Consider the following 24547-nt stretch of genomic DNA (forward strand, 5'->3'; position numbering starts at 1 on the left):
TATCTATATGTAGTACCGCTATATGTACAGTTGCAAGAAAAAGTATGTGAACCCTTTGGAATGAAATGGATTTCTGCACAAATTGGTCATAAAAGGTGATCTGATCTTCATCTAAGTCACAACAATAGACAATCACAGTCTGCTTAAACTAATAACACACAAAGAATTAAATGTTACCATGTTTTTATTGAACACACCATGTAAACATTCACAGTGCAGGTGGAAAAAGTATGTGAACCCTTGGATTTAATAACTGGTTGAACCTCCTTTGGCAGCAATAACTTCAACCAAACGTTTCCTGTAGTTGCAGATCAGACGTGCACAACGGTCAGGAGTAATTCCCACCGGACAATTCCGAAGAATTAAACAGAATTGCACTGAGGAAGCCAAATTTGAGGAGGAGGAAGCTATTAAAATGAAATCTTACTTTGTTGACAAACACTATCCTATAGGACCGATAGATGAAGCCCTAGACCAGGGGTACTCAACTAGTTTTATTGAAGGTCCACATACCTGGGTCTGCAGTCAGGTGAAGGTCCGAGTTGAACGCCAACAGTAAAGATGCCATCTTTTTAATGTCTTGCAAACTTTGTAGAACTATTTACATTCAGATTTATAATTGTTTTTAGTGTGAAAATTGGCATTTTTTCTCTTTCACCAGCCCTTTGAAATTCGGTACAAAGGGGGTGACTGCCATTCGAACACACTGGTGCAAATGCTCATCTGTGATCTGAGTGCGGTATCTGTTCTTCACCAGATTCATAGTGGAGAATGCAGATTCACAAGTGTATGTAGAACCAAACATAGTAAGGACATGGATTGCTAATTTTTGTATAAGTGGATATTTAGCTGGAATAACCAGTTTTGTCCAGAAGAAAACGGGGTCACAATCATTCAACTGAACTTTTAAAACAGCATCTTCTTGCAGATCAATTAGCTCCATCTGTAGGGTAGCAGAATTGGCCCAGGTAAAAGCATGATGGGCCTCAGTAGCAAAACGCCCAATGTTTTTTTACCAGATATGGATTTTTAATACATAGCAAAACTTCTTGGCCAATTGTGAAGTCTTGGAAGCGACTTTTAAAATTGTCAATTAGGCCTTGCATGAAGTCCCCATGGTTGGAGAATACACTTTCTTTGGTATTTTCTTGTTGGCTATATTCATCAAGCTTTGGAAAATGAAGCAAATTCTCTTTAAGATCACTCTGAAAAACTTCTAATTTCTTCTGAAAAGCCCTCACTGCTTCCACAAGGTCAAAAATAGTTTGATTTTTGCCTTGTAGTTTTATATTTAAAGCATTTAAATGACTTGTAATATCTGCCAGGAAAGCAACGATTTCCATTTTGTCTTTGCTACTCATAAATGTCAAAAATGCTTTTGCTTTTTCTGTCTTCTGTTCAGCTAAAAACTTTTCCAGCTCTTTCCGTATAGTCCAAAAGCGTTCTAAAACTCTGCCCTTACTAAGCCACCTTACATTGTTGTGGACAAGTAGATCACTGAAGGCAGCATTGACATCAGTTAAAAAGTCTTTCAGCAGACGATGTTGAAGTGCTGAAGAGGCCCGGAGAAAATTAATCAGCTTCATAACATTTTCCATGACCTTTGCATATTTTTCTCCAAGGTTAGCACACAAGATAGACTAGTGTATTATACAATGGTAAGAAATTAAACTAGGATTGAGCACTTTCAAGCGTGGCACCAACCCTTTCTCTTTTCCTACCATAGCAGGAGCTCCATCCGTTACAACCGAAATAACTGAATTCAAGTTAATGTCCCTTTTCTTCAGCATTTCTGTAATTGCTCCATAAAGATCTTCACCTCTTGTGTGAGCATGGAGGGCAGTCATGCCAAGTAGATCTTCACAAAAATCTTTTTGTGTGTCGTCATAAAATCTAACAAATACCATGAGCTGGGCATTATCAGTGGCATCACACGATTCATCCACAGCTAATGAAATGCAAACTGCCTTTTTCATTTTCACCTCAAGCTGGGAGAGCAGATCTTCTGAAATTATTTCAGTTCAGCGTGCTGCCGTGGAATCAGACAAGGGAATTTGTTTGATTTTTCCTTGAAATTCTTCTTTCTGTTTACCTTCAAACATGGCGTCTACAACTTCAATCATACATTCTTTAACAATCTCTGCATCTGAAAATGGTTTTTTGTGTCTTCCTAAAATCCAAGCAACCCTCAGTGATGATTCAGTTGTTTTTTCCTGCTGGGACATTGAACTAACAAGACGCTTAGTAGAAGCTTGATATGATGCAGTTAACGAAGCTATTTTTTTTTTTCGTATCTCAGAATTTTGTGGATAATTCTGTTCAAAACTTTTATGTTTTGTTTCATAATGTCGTTTGACATTACTACTTTTTATAAGGGCCACTGTTTCGTTGCATATTAAACACATTGGCTTTGGGTTGGCAACATTCATAAGAATGAAACAATATTTTGCAGTCCATTCATCTTTGAAATCTCGATTTTCTGAGTCTACTTTTCTTTTTTTTGATGTGCTAGCCATGGCTTATTATATTGTGTTTGTAACAGTGGACAAATGTGGTGTCTATCTTGCCTGGGGCAGTGATGTATGGCTGGAGGATACTAGTCTCCTCGGCCAGAGTGTGGCTTGACTGGTAGGGCAATGCTTGGCTCAACTAGGCAACAATTGTTGTCTCCTACAGACCTGCTGCTAGATTTTCAAGTTGTTTCCTGAGCTGTCTTGTCTCTGTTGCTCCTCCTGGCAGCACTTTGATACTCCCCCTAGCAGCACTCTGATGCTCGCTCTGGCAGCACTCTGATACTCCCCCTAGCAGCACTCTGATGCTCGCTCTGGCAGCACTCTGATACTCTTCTGCTCCCTCTGGAAGCACTGTGCTACTCTGAAACTTTCCTGCTCCTTCTGTCTGAGCGTTGGTGTTCTATCTTAGGCTACATTCTCTCCCTCATAAGCCTAGGGTTGGATGATATGACCTAAAAATAAAATTTTGATGGTCTTTAAATATTGCAACAGAATGAGATAATAGTACACTAAGGTCTCCATTAAAAATACACACTTGCTTCTAGTGGTTTTTATTTTTGGTTCGCGAATCCCATGGATTTCACGTGTTTTTCACAAATTTTTTTGTTTTTTTATATGTTCTTACATTTCTATTACAACGGATATGTCAAAAATGTCAAAAAGTATGACTTGGAGCATACTGCATTTTAAACATCTCCAATGAACCAAATAAAAAAAGGTTGTCCAGTTTCAGAAAGTATCCGGACAACACTGAAGATTAGCCTGAATAAAGAATAGAATGGTACTTACCCTGCAACTCTAGAACTGCCGCTCAAGTTTTCCAATCTGGGTTCTGTTTTCTGAGCTGCGATGGTGATGTCATGTCCATAACATGTGATCACTGCAGCCAAGCTGGCCTCTTGGCTGCAGCGGTCACTTGTGAAGTTGCTGTTGCACACAAGTAAACAGAGCCTAGTAGGGAGAACCAGAACAGCAGTGCTGGATTTTCTAGGTAGGTACTGCTCTGTTCTTTATTGCATCCTATTCCTAAGTGTTGTCTGGTTTCTTTTTCAAACTGAACAGCCCATTTAATGGCCAGACACTTTTTTGTGATTTAGCGATTTGGTGGTGTAATGGGCCACTTTTATTTTTTGGGATGCCAAAATAATTTTGGAGTTTCTTTTATTTTTACATGACTCAATTTTCTGTGACACTTTCTTTGTTATTAAGTTTTATCACAGTTTTTTTTTTTCCTGCAGGGGGGAAGACCAAAGAATTTTTAATGTCTTTTAGAGTATTTTCACACCTGTGGCATGGCTATCCGGCAGGCTGTTCTGGCAGGTGAACAGCCCGCCGGATCCACCATGCCGCAAGTGCCCGTGTGCTGCCGCTCCGTCCCCATTGACTGTAATAGGGGCAGGGGGCGGAGCTACGGCACAGCACGGCCAGAGATTGCTGGTCTAAAAGTCCTGCATGTCCAACTTTTTAGTGTGGCGATCACTGCCGTGCACTGCAGTGCTGCGCCATAGCTCCGCCCCCGCCCCCATTATAGTCTATGGGGACGGAGCGGCAGCACAGCAGTGCACGGGTAATTGCGGCATGGCGGATCCGGCGGATAGCCATGCCGAAGGTGTGAAAGTACCCTTAGCTTGCAAATTGACACTAACAGTTCTTTAACACGCCAGATTTTGTGGCAGAAAATTTTGCGACTGAAAATCTGTTCCATTCATTTCAATGGGGCGGCAAGCACATGGATTTTTCCATGACTTCAGGTGGAACTGGTTTTCAGTCACGGAATTTTCTGCCACAAAATCTGCCACTTGTGTAGGTTCCCTATTCTGTGTTGGTCATTTTGATATTTATGTAGTCTTGTGTGAATGGCGAGGATGTTTATTACAGTTTTGGGGAATTTTTTGTTTTAGTTTGTATGTGGTTCGACATGGTGCAGATTAGGTCAATTTCTGCACCTAAAGCAGAGTGTAAATGAAATTTGAGTAATCTCGTTTACACTCTGGTGGTACTGTATTACGCTGTGGCTTATACGTATGAAAATCTGTGAGGAAAAAAACGCACTAAGGGTGCTTTCACACTTGCGTTGTGAGGATCCGGCAGGCTGTTCCGTCCCGCTGGATCCGTCACACCGCTTGACAACTGAAAGCATTTGTAGACTGATCCGGCTTGCGGATCCATCTACTAATGCATTGCAAGTTCGGATCTGTCTCGCCGTTTGCCGTGCGGAGAGACGGATCCGTCTTGTATTTTTTTTCACAGTTTTAAAGGTCTGTGCATGCACAGACCGGATGGACGGATCCGTCCTTCAGTCTTTTCTTAATGCCGGATCCGGCGTTCAGTCATGTGTTCCGGCATTTCAGGACGGAGATAAAACTGCACCATGCTGCGGTATTATCTCCGTCCTGAAATGTCAAAAAGACTGAACTGAAGACATCCTGATGCATCCTGAACGGATTTCTCTCCATTCAGAATGCATTGGGATAATCCTGATCAGTTTCTTTCCGGCATAGAGACCCGAGGACAGATCTCTACGCCGGAAAGGAAAAACGGCAGTGTGAAAGTACCCTGAGGCCTCTTTCACATTGGCGTTGTGAGGATCCGGCATGCACTTCCGTCGCCGGAAATGCCCGCCGGATCCGTCACAACGCCACACACCTGAAAGCATTTGAAGACTGATCAGTCTTAAAAATGCTTTCAGTGTTACCATGGCAGCCAGGACGCTACTAAAGTCCCGGCTGCCATGGTAAAGTAGTGGGGAGCCGGGGGAGAAAATACTTACCGTCCGTGCCCCTCCCGGGGTGCTCCACAATGACGTCACAACGTCCCTACGTCGCATGAATCACGTGATCCATGCGATCATGTGATCCATACACGTGGGGCGCTCTGACGTTATAGTGGAGCGCCCCGGGTAAGTCCCAGAATTAGTAATGGCCACATTAGTGCCCCAGTAAGAATAATGTCCCCATTAGTGCCCCGAGTAAGAGTAATGCCCCCATTAGTGCCCCCCTTCTCTGCTTTTGCAAAAAATAAAAAATAAAATTAGCATTCACCTGGCTGCGGTGAACATTCGCTGCTGACTGCAAGCTCAGGACCGCCGGTGCTCCAACGTGATGACGTCTTGTAGGTCCTGTCCTGAGCTTCTAGTCAGCAGGGAGTGTTCTCCACAGAGTGAACAAATGGAGGTGGAGGTACCGTAATTTTATTGATTTTTTTACTAGCACAAGTAGCGGTGGAGGTAAAGTCTGTACTAATGGGCGTTCAATGATGGAAGCGCTCATTAGTAAGGGTACTTTCACACTTGCAGCAGGACGGATCCGACAGGCTGCTCACCCTGTCAGATCCATCTTGCCACTACTTCGCCGTGCCGCTGCTCTGTGCCCATCGACTATAATGGGGATGAGGGCAGAGCTACAGCGCAGCACGGTGAGAGGCCGCCAGACTAAAAGTACTACATGTCCGACTTTTTCATCTGGCGGCCTCACGCCGTGCACTGCCATGCTGCGCCGTAGCTCCACTCCCGCTATAGTCAATGGGGAGTGGCAGTCCGGCGAAATAGCGGCAGGAGGGATCTGACAGGGTGAACAGCCTGTCGGATCCGTCCTGCCGCAAGTGTGAAAGGAGCCTAACAGTCCTGACAGGAAAATTCAGGCACCGGCAAGGGAACTAAAATACCAGCCTGGCTGGTGAACTACTGGCCGGGTGGCAACCCAAGCCACAGAACAGACATATGATAGTTTTGTTCCGCATCCAATTCCCATTATTGGGGGATTGGATGCGGCCCCTTAATTACAATGGGGCCACAAGAGATGCAGACGGCACACTGTGTGCTGTCTGCATCTTTTTCCGCTCCATTGAAACTAAGGGGTCCGCATCCAATGCCCCAATAATGAGAATTGGATGCGGAACAAAACTATCATGATTTGATGGGGCTTTATCACTTTATTTATCAGGTTACCTAAAGAAGATGGCCCAGGAGAGATGGCAACACGACACTGACTGGAGTCCTTTCCTGCAGTCAGTGACGTGTTCCCGCCTCTCTGTAGCCCTCTCCACGCCCCCCCTCCTCCCCAAATGTGACTTTATTTCATTGGTGGCAGTGGTGATGTCCCTCCCCTCTCCAGCAGCACGTAAGTGTCCTTTGGAGCTTGAAGCTCCCTTACGTGCTGCCGCTGCTGCAGGGGAGGAGGGACCTGTGAGCGCACTGAGGGAGAAAGCTCCCTCCACGAGCAGGTGCCGGATGAAAGCGCTGGTGCCTGCATGTGGAGGGAGCCGTCTCTCACTGCGCCCCTGGGAAGGAGGAAGTTCTCCGGTAAGCTCCGCTTCCTGCACGTACCAGAGTGTGCAGGAGGAGGAGCGCTACAGGTGGAGGAAGCCGGCCTGTCTCACTGCGCTGTGGGACAGGCGGAAGTGCGCCGGAAAGCTCCTCCTCCTGCTCGGCACAGTGTGCAGGAGGAGGAGCGCTCTGCAGGATGGCCGGGGTCCGGACAACTGGCGGCCGCGGTCCGTATTTGGACCGCGGTCCGCCAGTTGAGTACCCCTGCCCTAGACACTGTAAGACAGCTAGATAGGAAAGCCTTTTTCAATGAAAGACAACAGGTGAAAGTAGACAATGAACTTTTAGACATCAGGCTCATACTCCCCTTCAATACCAATTATAAGAAAATCCAGACAATGATTGGGTCCCATTGGTCACATTTACTGAGTGACAAGACAATAGGGCACCTCCTACTACATGTACCGAAGATAACCTTCACAAGAGCCACTAATTTGGGTTTAAAGGTAGCACCGTCTGTCCCAAACAAAATTAAAAAAGATAACACCTTGAGTACTTTTATGAATATGAAAGGATTCTATAAATGTGGAAGATGCATAGGATGTAAATTTAATAACTTGTCACGAAAAATTGTGGAGGTTCGTTCAACCCAAAACAGTTATATATGGGAAATCAAAGATTGTATTTCCTGTAATACATCTGGTGTTATTTATTTAATCCAATGCCCATGTAACCGCCAGTATATAGGCCAGACGAAACGAACCCTCAAAACAAGAATCAACGAACATTCAGAAAATGTCTAGATAATGTCTGATAATGTTTCAAGCTATGGAAATATATCTCTAAGTTTATTGATTTTATGTCTATCGAATATTTAATATGAATTTTACTCAACAATGTTTTAAGCTATGGAAATATATGTTTATCGATTTTATATACATCCAAATTATTGGATGTAGTTTTTATTACATACAGTGTGAGACCGCAATGAATAGGATCGAGAATAGAAAAAACGCATCGATAGCGAAATAAATCGCAATAAGACCGCACCAAAATCGCACTGCGGTGAAAAATTGCAGATTATAATCCAATCCCGGATTACTTCACCACAGCTTGTGGAGGACTCCATAAGCATTTAAAAAGGAGGAGGTTGGGAGTGCCGGATATGACCACTGAGGAAGGGATGTGGAATCATCCCGAAACGCGTCTGGGATATCGGACACTCTGACGAAACCTCCGCTGAAATTAATCTCTGCATGGCCATGCTAGATTGGAAATTCGTATAATCCGAATTGAAAATTTTCGATAATCAAATCGACTCAAACATCCAAGTTATTCTGCTCACCGGACGGAAATCCCGCTCATAATACCGCGAGATTAGGTGAGATCATCAGACAACACGAACTGTGAGGACGTAAGTGACGTCCCCAGCCAACCATCTGCACATAGCCAGAGATAGGAACTTTAAACAAGCGCAACAGGAGGTAAGAGTCTTCTCTTCTAAACCACTCAAGACTGTCTGCTATACATAGGCACTTGTTTGGCTGTTGCCATAGACGTTTTATATAAAGCCTACTGTTCAACAGCAAGAGTATCTACACAGTGGCATATGTGAACTATTCCATGTGGATGACGCACTGATCGGGATAATCCAACCTATATGGAAATTATTAATAGCTATAGAAAGTGAAACAAACACTTCAGCATTTATCAACATGCAGTGTACTACCGGATATCTCACTTTGACACAATTTTTTATATTTTGAAGCAATTTGCTCACTGCATTTTTGTATGGACACAAAGACACTTGCACTAAGTTCTGATCCCAGGACTGATTTTTTCTCCTATATACAAATATTTAGCACTTTTTCTTGCCACAAACAGGCACTGTGGTGAACATTGCACGTTATTATCCAAACATCTATTGCTGCTATTTAAACATCTAGTGTCGCTACTATTAATTGTTATTAATTGCTGCTACTGCTATTCATTGTTACAGCTAATTGTTATTTTTGATCTTATGTATATTTATGGTCGACAGACCAAATCCTAGGAATTTTATTACATATTTTATGTAAGAGTGTATTTTATATATATTATTTTATCATATGAATTATTGATAGATATTATTACCATTAAATAAATATATTCAATTAATGCCATAGAGTGAGTGCTCGCTTATACCACGATTTTTTACTAATAGACAATCACAGTCTGCTTAAACTAATAACACACAAATAATTAAATGTTACCATGTTTTTTATTCAACAACCATGTAAACATTAACAGTGCAGGTGGAAAAAGTATGTGAACCCCTAGACAAATGACATCTCCAAGAGCTAATTGGAGTGAGGTGTCAGCCAACTGGAGTCCAATCAATGAGATGAGATTGGAGGTATTGGTTACAGCTGCCCTGCCCTATAAAAAACACACACCAGTTCTGGGTTTGCTTTTCACAAGAAGCATTGCCTGATGTAAATGATGCCTCGCACAAAAGAGCTCTCAGAAGACCTACGATTAAGAATTGTTGACTTGCATAAAGCTGGAAAGGGTTATAAAAGTATCTCCAAAAGCCTTGCTGTTTATCAGTCCACAGTGAGACAAATTGTCTATAAATGAAGAAAGTTCAGCACTGCTGCTACTCTCCCTAGGAGTGGCTGTCCTGTAAAGGTGACTGCAAGAGCACAGCGCAGACTGCTCAATGAGGTGAAGAAGAATCCTAGAGTGTCATCTAGAGACTTACAAAAGTCTCTGGCATAAGCTAACATCCCTGTTAGAGAATCTACGATATGTAAAACACTAAACAAGAATGGATTTCATGGGAGGACACCACAGAGGAAGCCACTGCTGTCCAAAAAAACATTGCTGCATGTTTACAGTTTGCACAAGAGCACCTGGATGTTCCACAGCAGTACTGGCAAAATATTCTGTGGACAGATGAAACCAAAGTTGAGTTGTTTGGAAGAAACACACAACACTATGTGTGGAGAAAAAGAGGCACAGCACACCAACATCAAAACCTCATCCCAACTGTGAAGTATGGTAGTGGGAGCATCATGGTTTGGAGCTGCTTTGCTGCATCAGGGCCTGGACGGATTGCTAAATGTAAATCAACAACAGAATGGCTTAAACAGAAGAAAATACGCCTTCTGGAGTGGCCCAGTCAGAGTCCTGACCTCAACCCGATTGAGATGCTGTGGCATGACCTCAAGAAAGCGATTCACACCAGACATCCCAAGAATATTGCTGAACTGAAACAGTTTTGTAAAGAGGAATGGTCAAGAATTACTCCTGACCGTTGTGCACGTCTGATCTGCAACTACAGGAAACGTTTGGTTGAAGTTATTGCTGCCAAAGGAGGTTCAACCAGTTATTAAATCCAAGGGTTCACATACTTTTTCCACCTGCACTGTGAATGTTTACATGGTGTGTTCAATAAAAACATGGTAACATTCAATTCTTTGTGTGTTATTAGTTTAAGCAGACTGTGATTGTCTATTGTTGTGACTTAGATGAAGATCAGATCACATTTTATGACCAATTTGTGCAGGAATCCATATCATTCAAAAGGGTTCACATACTTTTTCTTGCAACTGTATATAAAATTATGTTATATAATGTTATGTATTGTATATTGTATTGTTATGGCCGTATCTACCAAAGGAATGGATGGCAAAGGTTGGCAAGAAACAGGGCTAACCACCCTGTTCCTCCTCTCTTGGTAGGAGTGGGCTGGTCCTGCTTCCTGCCAGGAGGGGGAATTCAAGAGAGACCTCAGACTGGAGAGGAAGCACACGTCTGAGCTCCTTCTTCAAATAAGTATTTTCTCCAAAGAGAACTATAGCTAGTGACTGTCTCAAGTAAATCTTTAGGAAGAAAGCAGATTGAGCAGCGAGAAACAGCACTAAAGACACTGCGATGAGGTGTGACACCTATCACACAAAACACTAAAAGGCCAGTGCAATATAAGAGCTAAACTGCAGCCATCCAAACTTCCTCCATAGCCTTACTGATGCCAGTGAGAAATGCACTTCAAATCAACTGCTAATGAATGTATTTGAAATCGGTGGCCTCATTGTAGAGAAATCTGCACTTTATTGCATATGCTAATTATGTCTTCGGAACTATAAAGAGCAGTGCCTTTCCTACTTAACTAGTCCCCCATCCCCTTGAGTGAAAGAAGCAGATATCCTTACTGTACCCTTCTGTATAATACAGCTAACACCTACAGGTATGTCTACTAAACCTGTGGCATCACCATATTGTAACCATAATGGCACTGAGTAGAGATGAGCGAAGTTTTGAAAAATTCGGCAGCTTCTCTGAAGTTTGTCAAGTAATATGAGTCATTAAGAATTAATTTGTCACTAATTGCTATAAATCAGGTATACCCAGGACAATCTGCCTAAAGGTAACAGTCGCCTGTTATACTGACGGACAGTAACTCTACAGCTAACAGAAGTGATTAACTCTGAATATTGGTGCACTGCACACTTATGTACACGGCGATAAATTATACCTGACTGTAATACTGATGACACAGTACTTCCTTTTTCTGATTTAGCGTGTACGGGTAACTTAGGTAACTTACGGTAGTTTAGGTATTTTCAGATACGTTCAGCACTATCTAGCGTAAAAGAAGCCTCTTTGTTGGAGATAGACACTTCTTCACATTTGAATGTTTTGATAGGGATGTCAGGCCAGAAGGGCAAGATTTCCCAATTACAGGTATATAAATTATTAGGTCACTATTTAACAGGGTCGCTTCCCCAGGTCAGAAGGCTTGGGGAATTGACTGTCCAAGGGTTACGTCACAGGAATGGGGAAATATATATGCCTCTTTAAGATTAGTATCACATAATGCGAATCACATTCTGGTACAGTTGAATATTTTACATAGAGTGTATATCACGCCGAGCTGGCTTAATAAATGTGGATTAAGAGAATCTCCGAAGTGCGCACGGTGCGATGAACAGCGGGCAGATTTTTTACAAATGCTCTGGTTATGTCTGGATTTTAAAGCTTACTGGGATTCAATTCAGAATTTTATCACCCAAAAATTGAGGTTAGTAATTCCGTTTGCACCCGAATGTTGGATATTGAGTGTCTTAACTAGGGTAAACTGCAATAAGGATAAAAAGATTCTTTTAATTAAAATTATGTTTCTAGCCAGACTGTTGATTGTTCGAGTTTGGATCTCACAAAATATTCCTAAGCTCAATGAATGGTTGCACTTGGTTAATAAAGTTAAGAGATATGAGAAGGTTTTATATAAACAAAGACATTCTGAGGATAAATGGTCCAAGATATAGGGAGGTTGGAAGGTATAGTTTGTTTCTATGGCTCTCCCCCCCCCCCCACTTTCCATGGATTGACTGTTTGTTTATAAATATTTTCTCTTTGAGACGTACCGCAAGAGAGGGTGGGTAGGTTTGGGTTGATTGGGATGGGTAGGGGATAAAAATAAAAAAAAAAGGAAAATGAAGAATAAGAATTATGGTGTCTTTGATTAAATATGTATTTGTTTTGGTTTTGGTGTTTCCTAAATAAAAATGTTAAAAAAGTAAAATAAAATAATTATGTATGTGTAATAATAAGGGTTACAGAGGTTGTACTAACATCTGATGTGTGAGCCCAACAGCCCCACCAGCGAAGAGGACACAAGTGATTTAAATAATGCTGGGGGTATAGACATGGTAAAAAAAACACTTATGGCAAAGATTATGCATTATATTATGCCTCATGCTAGACTTGCGTGGAAGCGTATGACTCAGGGATTTAAAGAACACTAAATAGAGAATCCTTTTGTCCGGGGTGGTCCAGGATTTTACTCTTTCATGTTTTTCTGATCATGGAGTAAACTGAATTTCTGATACTTACGACAATGTATTTCAGTAATTTACATGGCAATTATTCAGCATAAAAATGACCTGCTGCCTGCCCATTACATACAACTGCATGTATGGTCATACCAACTATTTTGGATAATGTTAGGATATTACCTACCTGAGCTTCAAGAAGATACTCAATGATATCTTTACTCTTGTCTCCAGTGCTTCTTGTCACCACAGCATGGCTGGGGACTTTTCCAAAGTGACAATGTTTCTGTTCACTTAGCGGACTCTTAGTATTGTCTGGGCACAGAAGTTCAAAATTGTCCAAGTCTTGCCCTAAAAAACAATACATGGAAATTATACAGTAAAAATATATACACTGTATATTGGCTCACCTGAAATGGCAAATTAGACTATGTCCCTCTGGCACACCTTGATGGTGCCAGTCAGAAGAGCACTGACAGTATAATATATTGTACTTTATAAGCAGATCACCTGTTAAAGTTGCTTTGTGGGACTAGTAAATGGTAAAAAAAAAAAAGCTATTCAATAACAAAAAATCTACACGTTAAAAAAATCCACATTTCCACTTAAAAAAAAGCTTTTAAATGGAAAAATTAGCAAAAATAAAATCTCCTCCACATATTTGGTGTCACAGTGTTCGCGACTACCCACAATACATGGGGAGTGTCACATCTGGCACACCAGAATTCTTCCATGCACCCTTGGCCGCCAACATAAGTTATAGGTATACATGCCCTGTGATACATTAAGATGGAGTCCCTCTTTCTTTTTTGTTTCTGTGCAGCTTTGATTTCATGGGGTTAGGGCTCATGCACATGAACATGTGCCAGCTGTGCCCATATTGCGTCCGGCAAACAGTAAGTCTGCAATTTATGGGCACCGGCCATGTGCACACCGTATCACGGATGCGGACCCATTCATTTGAATGGGTCGGCAATCCGGAAGATGCGGTGCGGTGCAGAACAGAGGTACAGATTGGAAGCCCACAGAAGCACTACGGAGTGCTTCCCTAGGTTTTCTGACCTTTTTTATGCATGCACAAGTGAATGGGTCCGCGTCTGCATAGCACAGGCAGGGTGGGTACATATTTGTGTGCATGAACCCTTAAACAATGGAGATCAGAGGTTTTATTGATCTTTCCTGTTACAGAGGGGTTATAAAAGGGCAGCGGTGGCGAACCTATAGCACGGGTGCCAGAGCCGCCACTCAGAGCCCTCTCTGTGGGCACCCGCACCCTGGAAAAGGTCTATGGTGTACCAATATGCCTTAGACTTTTCCTGCCATTCAACAGCGCAGGGCGCACTATGAACAGCACAGGCAGCGCACTGAATGTAGGCAGGCTATTATAGCTAAGTGATAAAGTACATGGAAGATATAGTATATTGGGCTGGAGTATTCAGGTTACATTGCCGTGTTGGCAGTTTGTGATAAATAGGTTGGTTGCAGTTTGGGCACTCGGTCTATAAAGGTTTGCCATCACTGTACAAGGCTGATAGACAAGATTAGAAAAAGATGAGGAGGGATGCTAAGCTGTTTTTTAACACATTCATGCATGTTCATCGTTTTTTTTCCATCAGGCTAACTCAACAAGTGAACAGTTTAGATCGGATTCCATTACCTGATAAAGCGATGTCTTCCAAAAAAGCCACATCTCCTTTATCCTCTCTCAAACACCTGACCAAAGAAAAAAGTTTATGGAGCCATGAAACTGTAATAATTCTATACAAACCTGCTGCAAACAACGCTGAATACTGAATTCATGAACAACATGAATACATGAAATAGAGCCTGCCAGCGAAAGACTCACCTATAGGCACAGCAGGGTCTACATGCAGTCTTCATGTGTAAATTGTATAGTTATATTTCAATTAGCTGACCACAGTATTGTTGTTGAGATGAGAGGAGCAACCAGGGCAAAGTAAGGGAGGGCCGCAGAGAATCCCGGATGTTGTAAGGAGTGAACTGCCATGTTCTGCCTTATTTTGTATGAGCAGATCATACATAACTTAAAGGGGTTGTCCGTGATTTTTTTTTTTTTTTAAGCCCCAAACCAGCAGAAAGTTTGATGGGAGCTATACTTTCCTGCTGTCTACCACTCGGTTCTGGCTCCTTGGGTCCTGGGCTGTCCTCACTGCACTTCCAGTTCTGCACAGATGGGTTTACGTGCACTGCTACAGCCAATGACTGACCTCAACAGTGACATATATCCCCAATCAGCATGCAACCAATGGCACATCAAGGCTGGGTCACATGCTTTTTGGAACCCAAGGGAAGCAGAGAAAAAGTAAATATAGACCACTTCACAGGTCATGTTGCTTGGGGGAGTGAGTAAAAAAAGAAAATGTGTGGAAACCCGTTTTAGGTGTGGCTTACTTGTTAAGTGAAGTCTAAAATGCTATCTGTGCCTGCAGAGTCTAAAAATATAAATCTGTCACTGGCTTCTGCTATAATACTCCAACTCACCTAAGTGCTCCTTCATCCCCATAGTATAGTTCTCCAGGACTGCGCTTACACTTATCTTCTTTTCCTGCACACTGCTTACACAAGTTTTCCTCTTTGGCTCCTGGGGCACAGCTGACTGAGAAGAACTCTGAAGCGGCTATGGTGGAAATGGAGTGTCATCAAATATCACCAGCAAACATAGAAGAGCAGTATGTCATGTATTACCTAATAATGATCACCCAGTAAAGATCTTCCTGCACTCTAGAAAATCAGTCTACTTTAAGGTTTTTTCCAATAACATATAGAAACTTTAGGAACATCAATTCTCTTGTATTAAAAATAAGAACCTTCGTCTTAGGACCTAATAGTGCATAGCACCTCATAATACTTTTATTGGGAATTAAAGCAACATGATGGGAGATCTCCTCACGACAAAGATCTGTGGATTCGATCAAAGTAATTGTGGGAATTTGGCTTATGTTACTAGTATTAGTCTTATTAAAGTATAGTCAGTTCTAGATGAGGCTTCAGAAATCATTATGGAACCTAAGGCTCCATGTACCTAACAATGCAACGTACATAAACCTGTCTGCTGGAAATTGAGATCCATATAATGCCCTGTGAGGCACCATATTTTCACCAGATAAATGGAGGTATGGCAGGGGCCTATGGATTGACATATAGCCTAAATATGGCCATAACTTCCATGGGTTGTCTCTACTGATCCCTACAGGTCCACAAAACTGACCACAATACATGTCTAGTCTAGTGGCCACATTAAAATACATGGACAATGATGTCATTGGTTGGCAGTCTGAGTCCACCAGAACAAAAGCTGGTCATTGCTAGAAGGAATCCTGAATTTAAGACCCCCACTGTGACATCCATTTTTTGGTTGAGATAATCCCTTTAAACATACTTAAGGTACAACGATGGCGTTTAACTTTGTGGTTGCTGCTTCATATTTATTGTGTTGTAACTGTACTCGGTGGTACCTTTTTCAAAAGATTTTTCTTCAGGTTTCTCCCACAATAGTAAGTTCTTCTTATAGAGTTTGTACAAAGGAGCAATCCAACCGGCTGTCTTTCCCACCGCAGAATGACAAGATCTCTTGCCCTTTAGTTGGTTGAACTGTAGTGTACTGGATTTCTTCACCACAGCTACTGCATAATGGCATGTCACAGGATCTGAAACATTACATACATGTATAAGATGGTAATAAACATTCCTTTTGCTTTATGCTTATTTTTTTATTTAATTTAAACTAGAAAAGGGAGCTAGTCTATCACTATGCTTATATAGCATAGCATGGAAATACCTTTCAGAAAATTAAAATTTGGGTTGGAGAAAATGGATATACATTGGCTGGCTCAGTAATTAGCACTGCTTGATTCGAGTAATCTAGTCTCCCCTTATATTTCAAAAACAACCTACTAATAAGTTAATCGGCTTCCTACTGCTGCTGTATGTTGTTGCTATATGAGTAATCTATATATATATATATATATATATATATATATATATAGAAGTACATATATACACTCACCTTAAGAATTATTAGGAACACCTGTTCTATTTCTCATTAATGCAATTATCTAGTCAACCAATCACATGGCAGTTGCTTCAATTCATTTAGGGGTGTGGTCCTGGTCAAGACAATCTCCTGAACTCCAAACTGAATGTCAGAATGGGAAAGAAAGGTGATTTAAGCAATTTTGAGCGTGGCATGGTTGTTGGTGCCAGACGGGCCGGTCTGAGTATTTCACAATCTGCTTAGTTACTGGGATATTCACGCACAACCATTTCTAGGGTTTACAAAGAATGGTGTGAAAAGGGAAAAACATCCAGTATGCGGCAGTCCTGTGGGCAAAAATGCCTTGTGGATGCTAGAGGTCAGAGGAGAATGGGCCGACTGATTCAAGCTGATAGAAGAGCAACGTTGACTGAAATAACCACTTGTTACAACCGAGGTATGCAGCAAAGCATTTGTGAAGCCACAACACGCACAACCTTGAGGCGGATGGGCTATAACAGCAGAAGACCCCACCGGGTACCACTCATCTCCACTACAAATAGGAAAAAGAGGCTACAATTTGCACGAGCTCACCAAAATTGGACTGTTGAAGACTGGAAAAATGTTGCCTTGTCTGATGAGTCTTGATTTCTGTTGAGACATTCAAATGGTAGAGTCCGAATTTGGCGTAAACAGAATGAGAACATGTATCCATCCTCTGATGGCTACTTCCAGCAGGATAATGCACCATGTCACAAAGCTCGAATCATTTCAAATTGGTTTCTTGAACATGACAATGAGTTTACTGTACTAAAATGGCCACCACAGTCACCAGATCTCAACCCAATAGGGCATCTTTGGGATGTGGTAGAACGGGAGCTTTGTCCCCTGGATGTGCATCCCTCAAATCTCCATCAACTGCAAGATGCTATTCTATCAATATGGGCCAACATTTCTAAAGAATGCTATCAGCACCTTGTTGAATCAATGCCACGTAGAATTAAGGCAGTTCTGAAGGCAAAAGGGGGTCCAACACCGTATTAGTATGGTGTTCCCAATAATTCTTTAGGTGAGTGTATGTGTGTGTATGTATGTTCCGCAATCACTCAAAAACGCAACCATCGATTTCAACGAAACTTGGTATTGTACACATCCCTTGCTACCTGGAAAAAAATCTTGTGGGGGTCACAGCTCTCTAGGACGTATGGTTCCTGAGATATTCCCCAAAAATGACCTGCATTAGCCAATGCAAGCCTGCAAGTCTTTCTCTTCATATCCCAACTGCCATACACACGGTCACATGTCCCTTATCAGCCAATAGAAGCTTGCGGGCCGTTAGTCTCCACATACACACAGTTTTACTCCAGGTTTCCATTACAACCCAGCCATTCTTCTTCACTGCTGTAGGTCAGCTTTAGGGTCCATTCAGATGTCCGTAGTGCTTTGCGGATCCATAAATTCCGGATCCACAATACACTCGGCCGGCACCCCCATAGAACTGTCTATTCTTGTCCGCAATTGCGGACAAGAATAGGACATGTTCTATTTTTTTCCGGAGCCGAGGACTGTAAGATCAGGGGGTGCGCTCCGGAATTGCAGATGCGGAGAGCACATAGTGTGCTCTCTGCATCCATTCCATCCCCATAGAGAATGAATGGTTCTGCACCCATTCCGCAATTTGCGGAACGGATGCGGACCCATTATATGGACGTGTGAATGGAGCCTTAGGCTAGGGCTACACAACGACATGTGTCGCACGACAATAAGTCGCACGACACATAGGGCACAGCTACACTGCTACATGTGTCGCGCGACATTGATATTGCACCAATGTCGCTCAACAATTTTTATAATTATATAGTCTATAGTGTTGCACCATGACATGCTGCGACTGCGATGTGACAGTCACAGAAAAATCCATCTTGGATGGATTTTTTGCAACTGTTGTGTGGCAGTCGCAGCATGTCACATGTCGCAGTGTGACACCATAGCCTATTATTATGAAGATTGTTGAGACAAAACGTTGCGCAACACATGTCGTCATGTAGCCCTAGCAGTAAAGGGGCAGGGCACTGTGGAGGTCACTGTTAAAGGGGCGGGCACTGTGGAGGTCACTGTTAAAGGGGCGGGAACTGTGGAGGTCACTGTTAAAGAGGCGTTCACTGTGGATGTTACTGTTAAGGGGGCAGGCCGCTGTGGATGTCACTGTTAAAGGGGCAACTGCTGTGGAGGTCACTGTTAAGGCAGCAGGGTACTATGAGGTCACTGTTAAGGCAGAAGGTACTGTGGAGGTCACTGTTAAGGGGACAGGCCCCTGAGGAGGTCACTGTCAAGGGAGTGGGGTGCTGTGACACTGTTAAAGGGGCAGGCTGCTGTGAAAGTCAAAGTTAAGGGGATGGGCTGCTTGGAGGTCCCATTTTAAAGTGGCGGAGCACTGTGGGGGGTCAGTCTTAAGGGATGGGGGACTATGGAGTTCAATTTTAAAGGGGCGGGGTGCTGTAGAGGTCACTGTTATGGGGGATACTGTTGATATCTTTTAACGACACACACAAACATTAAATGAAATAAATGAAATATACCTGTGGGAAGGCGGGTCCTTCTGCTTGTCTAATATATATAATATATAAAGCTGAGTGTATGTATGTGTGTGTGTGTTTATGAATGTATGTCCGCTAAAGGAATTCCCACTGTCGCATTTACAATCATGAAATTTGGCACACAGGTACATCCGGTGTCATGGAAGGTTTTAGACCGGGTCTCAGCTTTCTAGCACGTAGCATTCCTGAGATATTCCCAAAAAATGCATAAGCCAATAGAAGCCTGGTCACATGACTCTTATCAGCCAATAGCAGCCTGCAGGCCCTTAGTCTTCACATACACACAGTTTTACGCCAGGTTTCCATAACAACCCAGCCATTTTTCTTCACTGCTGTATGTCAGCTTTAACCCTTTCAGGCCCGGGCCATTTTTCACCTTTCTGCCCAGGCCATTTTTAGCAATTCTGACATGTGTCACTTTATGTGGTAATAACTTTAAAATGCTTTTACTTATCCAATAGTATATATGTATAAAGAAAACAACAAAAGAAGGGAGGGTTAATCCTATCTAGTGGAAGGAAGACTCCAAGAGATAGGATAAAACTAGCAAACACTCTCTAGATCACCATGCTGGCCAACTTGTTTCTTTCCTTAAATATTTTGGGATTTCTTATGGGGGTCATCCTTTGACTAATCTTTTTTGGTCCACTGGTTCACAGTGAACCACTATAGACCCTTTTAGTCACCACTACTCGCTTTTTACTTATCCAAGCCATTCTGAGGCTATTTTCTCATCACATATTGTACTTCATGACATTGGTAAAACTGAGTAAAAAAATTTCATTTTTAGTTATAAAAAAATACCAAATTTAAAAAAAAAAAAAATTAGGAAATTTTGACATTTCAATTTCTCTACTTTTAGAATAGATAGTAATACCTCCAAAAATAATTATCACTTTACATTCCCCATATGTCTACTTCATGTTTGGATCATTTTGAAAATGACTTCTTTTTTTTTTTGGGATGTTAGAAGGCTTAGAAGTTTAGAAGCAAATCTTAAAGTTTTTAAGAACATTTCCAAACCCCAATTTTTTCAGTAACATTTCAGTTATGAAGTCACTTTCTGGGGCATATTAGAAACCACCCATAAATCACCCCATTTTAGAAACTGCACCCCTCAATCTATTCAAAACGGATTTTACAAACTTTGTTAACCCTTTAGGTGCCCCATGAGAATTAAATGAAAATGGGAATGAAATTTCAAAATTTAACTTTTTTTTGCAGATTTAAAATTTTAATCTATTTTGTCTGCAACATATCAAGGGTTAACAGCCCCCAAAAAAACTCATAATCTATTACCCTGAATCTGGAGTTTACAGAAGCACCCCATGTGTGCTCAAAAACTGATGTGTGGGCGCACAGCATGTTTCAGAGTGGAAGGAGCACCATATGGCTTTTGGAGAGCGGATTTAGCTGGAATGGTAATTGGAAGCTATGTCGCATATGAAGACACCCTGAGGTGGCCCTACAGTAGAAATCCCCAAAAAGTTACACCATTCCGGAAACTACACCTCTCAAGGAATATTTCAAGGTGTGTATTGAGCACTTTTACCCATCGGGTGTTTCACAGAATTAGGAAACGCTTGGCTGTGCAAATGAAAAATGAAATTTTTTTCCCCAAAAAGGAAAGAGGACAAAATGCACCCCACATTTGTTCCCCATTTTCCCCCCGAATACACCAACACCCCATATGTGCATAAAAAATGATGTAAGGATGCATGGCAGGGTTCAAAATGGACGTAGCTCCATAGGGCTATTGGAGGACAGATTTTGCAGGATTGGCTTTTGGGAGCTATGTTGCATATAAAGACACCGAGGCACCCCTAGAGTGGAAACCCCCCAAAAGTGACCCTATTATGGAAACTACACCCCCCCAAGGAATATTTCAAAATGTATAGTGAGAACTTTGTCATCAACAGTGATTCATGGACTTGGCTGTGAAAATGAAAAATAAAAAATTTTTCCTGAAAAATTTACTTTAGGCCCAAATGTTTCCCTTTCACAAGGGGGAACTGGAGAAAATGCGCCCCGTAATTTATTGCCCATTTTCTCCTGATTACAGCAATACCCCATATGTGCTTGTATACTGCTATATAGGCATACCACAGGGATCAGAAGGAAAGGAGCACCAAATGGCTTCTGGTAGACAGATTTCACCGGAATAATTGACAGGTGCCATCTTCCAATTGAACAAACCCTGAGGTACCCCTAGAGTGGAAACCTACAAAAAGTTACCCCATTCCGGAAACTACACCCCTCAAGGAATATTTCAAGGTGTGTAGTGAGCACTTTGACCAATCGGGCGTTTCACAGAATTAGCTGGCTGTGAAAATGAAAAATGAAAATCTTTTTCCAGAAAAAATTTGCTTTACACCCAAAGTTTTCACATTTTGATAAGGGGTAACAGGACAAAATACACCCCACATTTTGTTCCCCATTTCTCCCTGAATACACCAACACTCCATATGTGCTCAAAAAATGATGTATGGGATTTAGCTGTAATGGTAATTGGGAGCTATGTCTCATGTGAAGACACCCTAAGGTGGCCCTACAGTGGAAACCCCCAAAACGTGACTCCATTCCAGAAATTACACCCTTCAAGGAATATTTAAAGGTGTGTAGTGAGCACTTTGACCCATCGGGCGTTTCATAGAATTAGTAAACACTTGGCTGTGAAAATGAAAAATTTAATTTTTTCCCAGAAATCGTTGCTTTACACCCACATTTTTCACTTTCACAAGTGGCAACAGGACAAAATGCACCCCACATTTTGTTCCTCATTCCCCCCTGAATATGCCAACACCCCAAATGTGCTCCAAAAATTATGTATGGGCGCATGCCAGGGCTCCAGAGTCAAACAGATAAATATGGATTTTGCTGACTTGAATTGGCAGAAATGTATTTTAGGAGCCATGTCGCATTAAATAAATTCAGGAGGTCCCTAGAAATGAAAAACCCCAACAAGTGACCCCATTTCGGAAAGAGCACCCTCGTACGAACATTTAAGTGGTGGAAAGGGTACTATTTAGCAAACAGGTGTCTCACAGAAGGCAGAAATACTAGAGAAAGGATTTCAAAGTACACATTTGTATAAATGAAAAATTACTAGCAGACCCAATTTTTCACTTTCACAAGGGGTTAAAGGAGAAAATGCACCCCAGTATAAGTTCCCCATTTTCTCCCCGTTTTGAAAACACCCCATGTGTACTTGTAGCCTGCTGTATTGGTGCACAGCATGTCTCCAGAGGCAAAGTGCAAAAACTGTTTTTTACAGGCCTGAATAAACAGACATGGATTTTAGATGCCATGTCGCATTAAATAAATTCCTGAGGTCCCCAGAAAGGAAAGACCCTGGGCCCCGGATGTTTTGTCCCATGCCCCGAATGTCCTGCCTGCCTGCTAGATACAACTGTATTGCCGTACACAGAACGACAATACAATTGAATCTAATCCACTGGGAAGAGATGAAGCACCTGTGGTGACATCACAGGTCATGTGATCAGCAAAACAGGCTGTGATAGGATGACCTGGATGATGTCACCATCATGTGACCAGTGCAGGATTGGACCGGAGTGAAGAGGAGAAGGAGCCTAATGGTGATGTCTGTACATGAGGAGAGGTAAGTGAAGGGAGAGGCAGAGCAATGCTGGGAGTTGTAGTTATTTAACTGGGATGCATGTTAGGGATGAAGGGAGGGATGTTATTGACATAGAACTGTGTGCTTGAGGTGGCTGGGGAGGGAGTGATGTTATTTACATGGGACTGTATGTTGAAAGTGGATGGTGGGGGAATGATGTTTATGTACATGGGACTTAATGTTTAGGCTATGTTCACATTTGCGTTTGGGGCTCCGCTTGTGAGATCCGTTTCAAGGCTCTCACAAGCAGCCCCAAATGCATCAGTTTAACCCCAATGCATTCTGAATGGATGCGGATCCATTCAGAATGCATTCGTTTGGCTCCGTACGGCCCCCCGTTCCGTTTTGGAGGCTGAAGGATTCTATTACAGTCCAAAGCCTATTTTTATATAAGCTTATATTTCATCATGATCTATATATTAATACATCTCGCACACAGGAACACGTAGCGGTCAAAAGTCCATAGAAAAGCTACTACTAAGAGGTTTTGCTCACATGTCACAAATAGCCTGTGTTACTGGTTAACTTAAACATTATGTCATTTAGGACTATATATGTCTCACGAGATCAATAAAAATCTCAGAGTGATTTTGAACTACAGAGAAGTGTGTCTTGCTTCATTATCGCTCTCTCTGGCCAGATAAGGATCAAATCAAGCTGAATACCGAAGTCTTGTACCTGGGGTACAATATAAGGGAAAGATAAGAATATTCCTTACAATTTGGGGGCTCGTGTTCCGGGATTGAGAAGGTCATCCTCATGTTTGGTAAGAAGAGACACAGATTTTTGTCCTTTAGGCCATTCCGGGGGCACTGACCACATCTCGATTCAAGTAAGTACATAAGGGACCCTTAGATAGACTTCGAAGTACTGTGTCAGGGATTCAGTAAGCATAACTCAGGGAGTTTTTGCCTTAGGACTCAGGGAGTCCAGTAACAAGAAAAGTGCACTTCAGAGGGCTCAGGGAGCCCCGTAAAATATCTGTTCCGGGAACAGAAAGGACTCAGGGAGTCCAATAACAAGGAAAGTGCACTTCAGAGGGCTCAGGGAGTCCCGTAAAAGATCTGTTCAGGGAACAGAAGGTTTAACAGCTTGATTTGATTCTTAATAAGATAATTGTAGAAGTTTTGCATGATAAGTTGTTTGATAATTGTAGAAGTTTTGCATGATAAGTTGTTTTGTCTAACACAGTTATATAAGGGGAAGTGACAAGCTGGGTCGGAAGTGTACAGCTGTCATCCCAAGACTAACATTCTGTGTTTTGAATTCTTTTTGTAAGAAAATAAGTTTTAATAATGGGTAGTCAAAAATCTAAGATAGAATACCCTAAACCAGAACCAGGAGAAACATTTAAACAATATATTGCCCGAGTCAGTCCTACAAAGTATTACCTTGTTAACTCATGGATAAATAATTTGGCAGAGTGGACAGAGGCAATGGAAGCGATAGACCCCTTTCCCAGGGAAGGAGACAATAGCATATATCACATGGACATGGTCAAGGGTCTATGCTTAGGCGACCATGCCGCCTGACCGTATTTTGAACCTGACCCTTCATGGGATATGTATTATATGCAGAAAGGAGATAGACGGACACATGATAGAGGTATTTAAACAAAAGTCTTCACTCCCAGTAGCCGTAGCATGTAAGCAAAAACCCTCAGAAAGCGTTATTGATTTCTGGAGATTTGTGGATTGCTGGAAATTGGAGGCAGGGCTACCGG

General features: G+C 42.1%; 1 protein-coding gene across 39 annotated transcripts in view; it reads right to left on the bottom strand.

Annotated features, from left to right (window-relative positions):
* Window positions 1–24547, bottom strand: part of LOC120997603 (saxiphilin-like) — a 390951-nt gene that overhangs the window by 54013 nt on the left and 312391 nt on the right. For all 39 annotated transcript variants that reach the window (XM_040427730.1, XM_040427728.1, XM_040427745.1 and 36 more), the window contains 4 exons: window positions 16073–16264; window positions 15099–15234; window positions 14254–14309; window positions 12784–12947 (listed from right to left, as the gene is read on the bottom strand). In XM_040427730.1, the coding sequence (XP_040283664.1) occupies window positions 12784–12947; window positions 14254–14309; window positions 15099–15234; window positions 16073–16264 (548 nt within the window). The remainder of the gene's footprint in view (window positions 1–12783; window positions 12948–14253; window positions 14310–15098; window positions 15235–16072; window positions 16265–24547) is intronic.

The sequence above is a fragment of the Bufo bufo genome, chromosome 4, assembly GCF_905171765.1.
Source record: "Bufo bufo chromosome 4, aBufBuf1.1, whole genome shotgun sequence".
Lineage (NCBI taxonomy): Eukaryota > Metazoa > Chordata > Amphibia > Anura > Bufonidae > Bufo > Bufo bufo.